The following is a 9931-nucleotide window of genomic DNA, read 5'->3' as shown; positions in this document are numbered from 1 at the left end:
TCCAAAGTCTATCAAAAAGACTAGAGTTCGTTAGAAGGGCACAAAAGTTGCATGAATTTTAATGTGGGCAAGTCCACCATACTTGAGTTCATCAGGGATCAAATAGAAGTAATAGATAGTGAAAGCAAATGCATTTTGATTTCCAAATGCCAGTAAAAAAACAAGTCAAAAATAAGATGGAAGCACTTTTCTGTAGCTCTTTCAAAGAGACTCGAGTCCGGAGGGTTTCTGACAAAATTTGTGGAAGGTTCCAACCCTTTCTAAATTGAGCCCTGGCACACCCCAGGACAGGTAAACTTTTACTTTTAGCAATAAACACACACACCGTCATCAAAGTCTTTTTTGTCTCATTTTGTAAATTTACAGAAATATGTGACATCATGCATGATTTAGTCGGCTTTTAAAATTTGAAGTTGTAGTTTACAAATTTCTTCTCTGAAAAAAGAAAGAAGAATAAAGTTGTATGGGCTTTAAAACCAAAATTTTAGACTATTATTAAAAATTACTAATTTCTTCATGAATTACCCCAAAATAGGTCAATGAACATGCTATTTTGTGGACAATTTAAGCTAGTTCAGCAAAAGTTACTTTTGAACCAACTCAAGAAGGTTTTTGTTGCTCGAGTAGGAAGACACACTGCAAGTATCATCGCTAGGGCCGGCCAAATCTGGCATCTTGTAAATTTTGCAAATTTTGCAAAAAAAAAACTTGCAAATCCTAGATGTTTCTGCAAATTTATTATCTGCAAACTTTGCAATTTTATCTACAATATTTGACACATTTCACTTTTTAATTTGATTCTCAATTTTAGCCATTTGAGACCAAAAGCATAGAGATCTTGGCATTTCACAAAAAGTTTCGTAATGTTAAGTCAATTTTGAGAATCAAAATGGGGAGCATGAACATTCTTGAACTTTTTTTATAAATCCTTTTGACATGAAAGTACAAAATAGGGTACAGATAAATTACCAACCGTCTACCTATGTTCTCCATCCCTCCCTTTCAAATAGCCTTCTCTCCCTTTCATCATTGCCTTTTTTTCGAGATACCCTTTGTTAAAGTTTGGGACACAGTTTCATTTGTCACCTCTTCCCTTTTTTCATGTGCACTGAACCAATTCTAGTCATCTCTGCTGTGAAATCTTTAGTCGAATGTTTTATCGTTTTAACCATGTTAGTTTCTTCTTTTATTTCTTTATCCATATTTGTGTAAGTTGTTTACATACACAATTCTATTATTTTACAAGTTGCCATGACCGAGGGTCGCAATAAAAGATTTATTGTAATTTGTTAAACATACTTATCCTTCAAAAATCAGGTACATCCCATAATGCTTTTTATGGGGTATGGGTAAATGGTAAGGAAATGCACAATCAATTTTCGAATAATCGGCCTTCTATCATTTCTAAGAAATTTGAAACCAAGGCAATCTTATCTCTATCATGTAATGAAACTGATATGAATAACAAATATTTTTGTAATGGTTTCACTCTGAAAATCATTATTCAGTTGTTGCTGAACTCGATTTCTGTTTACAATGCAATATATTAGAGTGGATAATACGCTAAGTAACGTGTCAAGTGTATAATCAGGCGTACCACAAGGCAGCATTCTTGGGCCTATACTCTTCATTATTTTCGTATCGCCACTACAGCATCTAGCAACAAGCTCCGCTGTATCTTGTTACGCAGATGACACCAAGCTGGTCTATGGAAGAACGAATGATTGTACTTTTGGGTTGGAGCACGATTTGGAAAATATATACAGATGGATATTGGCAAATAATATGACTTTTAATGGTAACAAATTTAGTCTTATGACATTCGGTAATATCCCAACAGCTTCAAAATACATAGACAGCAGGGGCCACCCCATTCAGCAAGTTGGGTCAGTTAGAGATCTAGGGATGATTATTCAGGATACCGGTAAATTCGATGAGAACATTGAGGTCAAGGTGGCTAAGGCCTTTCAAACATGCGGATGGAAATACCGAGCATTTACATCCCGTGATTCAATGACTATGCTGCCTCTCTTCAAATATATTGTCCAACCCCATCTAGAGTATGCATCTCCTGTTTGGGCACCAGTGAGCTCTGCCGGACGTCAAAGAATAGAAAAGGTCCAACGATGTTTTACACGCAATATATCTGATATGTGTAACCTCTCTTATTGGGAGAGACTAAAACGGCTAGGGATTTATAGTACTCAACGAAGATATGAAAGATATCTTATTTTATATGTTTTTAAATGCATTCACAAACGATGCCTAAATCCGGGAATATATTATAACGAGAATGACGGTAGGGGTATAACGTGTGAGATGAGAGTACAGTCTAGTCATAATGAAACTAGACTTGTCAAAACCATGAAATCCCCGTTTATTCTATATAGAGCTCCTAGCCTATATAACATTTTACCTACCAACCTTCAACAATTCTACCTATTGGATGATCCAATGCCATCTTTTAAAGCCGACTTAGATAGGTTTTTAAACACGATTCCAGACCAGCCATATGTACAAGGCCTATCTCGATTTGGCAATTCTAATTCGTTGCAGGATCTGATATTTTACCGTGCTTGACTTTGCCCACAATCCCGTGGGCAATTCATTCTTGTGTTTTAATTTATTACTGGGGATTCCATATCTTGTATCGGTGGACAATCCGAGAAAAAGGAAAATATATATATTAAAGCTGTCAAGCTGATCAGTGATCAGTCTAAGTGGCTGCGTGAATGAGGCTCCTCTCTTCAATTAAAATGGATTCAAATGTTGGTGTAAGAACTATTTTGACAGACTGTCCTTTTCATCGATTCATTACTTGATATGCGCAAAAATAGCCCTTACAGCCCTCCAGAACGTGTCAGTGCCTATGTTTGGGTAAGCCTATTTGCATTTTTTTGTGCACATTCAGGTAATTTTTTTGCCGATTTACTTTCAATAAAGACCATATTTATCTGCAAGTTTTGGCCGGGCCTAATCCTCACACAGTATCAGTAAATGTACTCAATTTAACAAAGGTTTCATAGGAAAAGAAACTCTATTCAAGTTCAAAGTGATATACAGGGTGTAAAGAAATTAAGGGCCTCCATGGCTGTTTTTCACAACATTTCTCCCTACTCGAAGATTTTTTTGACATTGAACCACAAGCATTCATTAAGAGGAATTGTTAAGAACCTAATGACATATTACAAATGGTTAAACGATATCCTGGAGGCGATGGGTAGCCCTCTGATAAAATGCCGTCAAAACAATGTCTGAAAATTCAAGTGAGCGCAGTCTGAAGGTCAGAACCAAGGCTAAGGGCGTCCTGAAGGCCGGCAAAGACCAAGGAACGTTAGTGAGCCTTTCAGTGTTCATCCTCAAACCATTGGAAAGTGGAGACCCTCATGGAAATGCCATAAATCCTTTTAGAACAGACCGGACCGATGGCGGAAATCTGGATTTTCAAGACTCAATCTTTAGGTGGCTAAACATCAGAAGGTTACTAATCTCCTTTGGAGTAAAATCGGATCATTCGTGGTATGGTGTTGGGTTTTTCAATAATCCCTTTTAATGAAAACTGGACATTCAATCTGATCAAATCATTATTTGAGTTAGGGGGTAGGATTTTCAGAAGCGACAAAGAGCGGCCCTTAATTTCTTTCCACCCTGTATTTAAGTCCCCGAGATGTTTTGGTACGAACGTTATGAACGGAACCATGATACTGATATTCAATAACAACGAATTCACGTAGACAAAATCGTGTAAAATAAGCGAGTATCTGGGTTTCTCACATTCAGTGTTAATGATGTTAACTCCAGAACTTGTGCGTTTAGCGATTAAAACGAAGTAATTAATAAAAATACGGGCGAAATAATGTGAGTTGGGGAAACCTTCAGGCTAAGACTTGAAAATATCATTTTTTGAGTGTTGAAGATTTCTCAATGACGTGGTTTTATTTGTTCGTGGATGCTTTCTAGCAACAAGGAATGTTACTGTTTTAAATACTCAGAGGTTACTCTTGTGGGGGCATAAGATCTTACTTGACCTAGCCAGTCATGAAAATGAAATATCATAATGAAATAATGAATAGCAAGGTAATTCTTTTTCCTTAACCAACGAACGGAAACCAAAACTGGTCCAAGCCAGACTAAAACATTGTTGACAATGGCCGTTCTTGTGAATATCCTTACCACAAATTCGGATTCTTTTAAAATTCAAACCAAAACGGCTGTCTTCCCTAGTGGATGAGTTTTCGGCAGGTATACTCCAAGTGCTAGATGATACTTACACGACATAACCGGGTTTGTATCAAGAAGGTTTCACTATTGCCCAAGTAGTAGGTTCTACAATGGTTTATTCACATAGCTCTGAGATATTAAAACGCAATCTTTTTAATGGAGAGTGACAGGTCCATGGCAGCCTCTACTCATCCTTGGCCTCGTATTTGTGCTTAATGTCCGCCCAGAGCTTGCCTTGGTTGTGTTTCAGATAGATTTGATCGGCCACCCCGTCAAAGGTCCGCTCGAAGACAAAGGCTCCAACCATGACGGACAAGAAGAAGGTGGACGTTCGCTTGCCCAAGGCATTGTATGCTGCAGTCACGAGAGACATCTTGGATTGACACACCGAAAGGCACCCGATTGGAACTCTGGAGAGACAGAACAGAGCGAGTGAGAGAGAGCTGATGATGAGGAATATGAGGACTTGGGTGGGTTGCAAGTTCTTACCTCCCAAAAGGCGGATTACAACCAGATAAGTTGTGTCTGTATGACAATCTGATGCGGAGCCCTTGGTAATGGCAGCTACTCGATCGACAGCTGAATTGAGCTCGAGACCGTCGACTCGACCCTAGCGGACGTTTTGGAAACTTTGAGGAGAGAGGATGATTTGAAAACTCTTGTGGCCATTGCGTCAAGAGTATCTTCAGCTAAAAGTGACAGAGACATTTATATTGGGAAAACCGAGATGAAGTGATGGAAACAAACTCCCTTGTTTTGCATCAGGAGAATGTGCAGGGAAGCTATTATGTCATTTCAAAACCAGATCTTTTTTACCTCTCCACATTGTTTGAACCATCGTTATGTCTTGTTCTTAACTTCTATTAAATTTCTACGTCAGTGGCGTATTTTTCATTAGTGTTATCCTGTTGGAGTGATTATTTGAAATATCCGAAGAAATCAGCTACTTTCATCTGTTTCTGTTTCAAACCTAATGTCAATATTTTGTCACATTGTTATCTTACTACTCTTAGAGCAAAATATACCAATGAATGTCACACAAATGTCAATTCTCAAAGCAGAACCCTTGCCAACGAGGGAACTATCAACACACTCTTCAGAGGAGAACGTATTTCCCTGGCAATCTGGACCCAACTTACCCTAAAGTAGGAGGCTTCCACTTTTTGGATAGGTTCCAAGTTCCCATGCTGTCTTTTCCATTCTCTGTTGGCACCCTATTCTTGGGCTTTGAACTGTAGGTAACCTCAATTTTGGTGTACATGTGTTATTCCATGCCTTAAACATCCTAGGGTACCTCAAAATGGAACCTTGCTTTCTGTGTGGGAAACCAGGCCAATCGGAATGCCCAGATTGCCGATTGGTCGCGGTATGTTCCAAAGAGCATAAAACTCTTCACAGGCCAGAAAAGTTGTGTTTCCCGTTCAAAATCGAACAAGATCCTGTAAAAGGCCGGCTTATGGTGGCCAATAGAGATATTCAACCATTAGGTGAGTCTCTCATTTGATCTGAAAGCCTGGTTATCATGGCGCAACGAAAGGCTATTTGTTGTTCCAGAATTGATTCTATATGATCGTACCATGGCTTTTGGGCCAAAAATGGGGAGTGCGCCAGTTTGCTTGCATTGCATGAAACCTATCCAGAATGTGGATCATCTTTGTTCCACTTGTGCGTGGCCTTTCTGTTCCGACAAGTGTTCCCAAAGTCAAACCCATAGAATGGAATGCTCTATTTTGGCACGAAACAAAATGAAGGTAGCAGTGCTGTATTTAAGTCACGCGAATTTCTAATGGTCAATGGATGACCATCTCCCTCAGCTAGACTTTTCGGATTTCGAGAACCCTCACGATCACTACCGATGTATCGCTCCCCTACGGTTCCTCCTACTGCGAGAATCCGAGCCCAACTTTTATCAGCGATTTCAATACCTCATGGACCACAACAAAGAAAGAAGATTGGATCTGGACACGTGGCAAACCTATCAAACCTATGTCAACAAGTTTCTCAGGTGCGCAATTACCAACCTTTTACTTTGGTGATAAATGGAGAATTCTCAAATAATGAACTTGAATGCAGAGAAAACTGCCAGCTCAAAGATACATTTTCGAATGAGGAGATCGACCGAGCTTGTGGTCTATTTTGGACTAACGCCTTCTCTTGCAACAGTGGAGGTGGACAGGCCATATTCCCAACTTTTAGCTTCATGTCTCATTCATGTACATCCAATGCAAATCATGTGGTGTTTCCCAACAGACATTTGGCACTTCAGGCCAAGGTCTTAATCAAGAAAGGAGACGAAATCACCATCAGCTACATTTCCCCACTCCAGGTAAAGGAACATGAAAATCTTTTGAAAGACATTCGGAGATTACTGATCCGATGGGACGCCAATTTTGGAATGATATAACCCCTCAATTACTTGTAGAGCACAATGAGAAGACAGGCCAAGCTCAGAGACAAATGGTTCTTCGAGTGCTCTTGTTCCAGATGTCAGGATCCCTCCGAAAATGGAACGAACTTATCGTCTCTCAAATGCAAAGCGTCAGTTCTTAATGAAGATCAGCCTTGCCAGGGGATATTGACCTCAAATCTGGCCAGCAAAGGTTCTGAATGCGCATGGACATGCTCAAAGTGTTCAAACCAGGTCCCTGCCAAAATCGTCTTGGAGCTAGAAAACTCGTGAGTTTGAAAGACAGAAAATACTTTTGTCCTACAAGTTTTAACCAAATTGCGGGGTTTACAATTTGAACAGGATTGCCAAGGAGCTCAAGGAAGCGGAGAGCCATAAAGACATTGCGGTCATAGAGGAAATACTCCAGAAATTTGAGACCGTTCTTCATCCAAATCACTTCCTACTGATTCTCTTGAAGAGACACATCATCGCCCTTGGGTGTGATAAAATATCCGAATTAGAACTAGAGCAACTGGAAAAAATTCAAACTTTCTGCGAAGAGGTATGATTCACAAAGCGTTGACCCTGCCGTCAACCAGTTAAACTGCAGTTTCTACTCTTTCCTTTTTTAAAGGTACTCAATGTTATCAACAGGATAGACCCTGGTTACAATCGAGACAGAGGTCTTATTTTGGGTCACCTGGCTAACGTGAAGAAATTCAGATGCCGAAAAATGTTTCACAAAGAACTGATTCCACAGCCAGTCTTCCAAAGACAAGTAGAAGAATGTATGATCCTATTCGGAGAATCTCAAAAGTGCATGAGTATGCTGGTTAAAAAATGACATTGTGTGCAAAAAAATGGCATTCTTTTATTTTATAAAATCAATAAATATGCTACTCGAATCAAAGTTTTGAGTATCTCCTGAAGGCATTGTTATTCTTTCCAATCTCATTGGACTTTGGTCTCGGCTTGGTCTCATGACACTGACAGCAGCAAGCCTGAACGCCAAGAGTTTTTGGCTCCATCAGGTTATCAGTTTGTGTGAAGGCTTCACGAGTTTCCACCCCAGAAATGGTCGAAATCTTTGCGGGCTTTTTCTGGAATACGGTGAGATCCACCCCTGTCTTGCTCTCCTCTTCACGTCCATTGGCCAAAGGCTCAACCATGCTTTTGGTCTGTTTTCTGTTGAGCGCGTTGCCTGAGCGGCTTTTCTTCAGATCCTTGGAGTCCAAGCCCATGGGAAGATTGATAAGTGATTTTGAGTCCTCCACAAAGCTCTTGACGTCGTTTCTCTTGGGAGTTGCATTAGGTTTGGGGTCGGGGAACTTAAATTTGGACTCATTGGGATTATCGGGCTCAGGTGGGGGCGGTGGACTTGGGCCGGATGGAATAGGCGGTTTCATGTCTTCGACGTGCATTGGCTTCTTCCTAAAACTGGAAGTTCGCCTCATTCTTGGAACAGGTGTAGGTGACCACTCGCGAGAAGCATCGCTGCCATTCTCGCCCGCATTGGCGTTAACTTTCAGGTAATTCTCATTTTCTTTACATTCTGGTGCGGTGGTAGAGTCTGGTAAGTCATTCTTTCCAATACTTCCAAGTTTCTTTTTATTTTTGACGATTTTACTTTTCTCCTCATCCATTTTCTTTGTTATCTTGTTAACCACATCTTGGAGGCCATCCGGAGATCTCAGGTCGTCTAAGGAGATGGTTGGTACCTCTTTCTTTTCCTTGCCCTTCTGAAGGTCGTTGCCCTTGATATCGTCTCTCGTGATCAAAGGGTTTTGCCTAAACACGGGTTTTAGGGACACTTTTCTGTCCTCTGCCGCATTTGGCTGATCGAGTTTACCCGTTGAAATTTGCTTCGCGAGGCTTTTCTTAGGCTTGATGGTGGTAAAGAGCCTTGCATACTCTCGACAAACGTCTTGTTGAATGGATATCTGGATGGTTTTGTTGACATTCATCTGTTTCTTCAGAGTCTCGGAGCCGCCATCTCTTCCTTGCATCATGGTAGGTCCGTGGATTTCCTTTTCTCGTTCGAGAATGAGCTTGACGATCTCCCACAGATTGTCAAATTCCAAGCGAATGTCTTTGGCCGTTTCTTTTTCCCCTTTCATCAAGAAGGATTGTTCCATTCGGTGAAGTTTGATCCTGGAAATGATGAGGTCAGACCGGTGAGCAAACGAAATTGTATGAGTTAAAGACCCAACCGAAACATTTACCTCGTTAGTAATACTAGTACCAATGGTGTCTGCCCAGCTTTGTCTTTTACGTGGACATCAACAACTCCGTTCCCTTTTTCGTCCTTAAGGTGATCACTCTCCAAGAGAAACCTCATCAACGCCCACTTGTTCAACGACGCAGCCAACACTAAAGGGCTCATCGATTCGTTGTTGGCCAAATTGATGGCTTTCTTATGATCACGACCTTGAATTAAGGCCTTGACAATATCAATGTCAAAGTTTTGAATGGCCATCAGGAGAAGAGTGTTCCCATCTTTGTTCCTCATTTCAGGATTGATTCGATCCCCAGCGATTTGAAGAGCCGAATCCACCAAGTAGTCATGGCCACATTGCGCTGCTTTCATTAAGGCCGTGTTTCCAAGCTCGTCAATTGTATTCACGTCACACTTGGCCAAAGCCCTTAACCATAGATTGAGACTCCCTATGGTAGCCACCACATGGATCACGGAGGAGCCATCTTGGACCACGTTGATATGGAATTTGTTTATCCCAGTGGAGGAATCAAAAATGGCTTCCAGAAACGGGACAAGCTTTTTCTTCAAGCACAGACTGATTGGGGTTTGTCCTTGCGGATTAGGCCGGTTGGCAATCTCTTTGGTGAGCTCGTCTCGGTCGACAAGACTTTGAAAATTGACCAGATCATTATTGTCAATGAGGAGATGCAGAATCGAACGCCCAGTTTTATCCACTTCTTGCAGGTCCAGCAACTTGTTTTCTACAATGGTACAACACTGTTGTGATAGACTTGAATCATGCACGGTTCAAGATTGTACTTAATCGAACCTCTTATATTTTTGCTGGCCAAGATCTTTTCCACCGTCGATGATCTCTTATCCCACAACGCCTTCATTAACGCCGAGGTTCCCAAATTGTCCTTGGCATTGACTACGTCTTTATCTACATCTTTTCGTTTGAGAATGAATTTCGGCGGGACTTGCGGGCAGTATTTCAATAACAGATGGAATGTAGACTCTTGGGAATCAATCAATCGAACTTTCAAATCCAAGTATTTCTTGGCATGTTTGTGCATGAAAAACTCTTCTACAACTTCTTCCTAAACGCAATTGGTAGAGGCTGC

The 9931-nt window shown here is 40.8% G+C and overlaps 2 protein-coding genes across 4 annotated transcripts; one reads left to right on the top strand and one right to left on the bottom strand.

The window, feature by feature from the left end:
- Positions 1–5199: 5199 nt before the first annotated feature.
- Positions 5200–7539, top strand: LOC131893316 (SET domain-containing protein SmydA-8-like). 3 transcript variants are annotated; one of them, XM_059243314.1, is made up of 8 exons: positions 5200–5455; positions 5511–5708; positions 5776–5972; positions 6036–6226; positions 6295–6547; positions 6644–6897; positions 6971–7172; positions 7245–7539. In XM_059243314.1, the coding sequence occupies exons 2-8, from the start codon at positions 5522–5524 to the stop codon at positions 7452–7454; spliced, it is 1494 nt and encodes a 497-aa protein (XP_059099297.1). In that variant the 5' UTR covers positions 5200–5455; positions 5511–5521; the 3' UTR covers positions 7455–7539. The 3 variants fall into 3 exon arrangements, with proteins under 3 accessions (XP_059099297.1, XP_059099296.1, XP_059099298.1); XM_059243313.1 differs by having other exon boundaries at positions 5200–5708; XM_059243315.1 differs by lacking the exons at positions 5200–5455; positions 5511–5708 and having other exon boundaries at positions 5794–5972; positions 6040–6226.
- On the bottom strand, positions 7469–9905 carry LOC131893315 (uncharacterized). Its single transcript, XM_059243312.1, has 3 exons — positions 9637–9905; positions 8833–9568; positions 7469–8761 (listed from the first exon to the last, which is right to left on the bottom strand). The coding sequence occupies exons 1-3, from the start codon at positions 9881–9883 to the stop codon at positions 7516–7518; spliced, it is 2229 nt and encodes a 742-aa protein (XP_059099295.1). The 5' UTR covers positions 9884–9905; the 3' UTR covers positions 7469–7515.
- Positions 9906–9931: the final 26 nt, after the last annotated feature.

The sequence above is a fragment of the Tigriopus californicus genome, chromosome 2 (genome assembly GCF_007210705.1).
Source record: "Tigriopus californicus strain San Diego chromosome 2, Tcal_SD_v2.1, whole genome shotgun sequence".
Taxonomy (NCBI): Eukaryota; Metazoa; Arthropoda; class Copepoda; order Harpacticoida; family Harpacticidae; genus Tigriopus; species Tigriopus californicus.
This window is presented reverse-complemented; position numbering and strand designations above follow the sequence as displayed.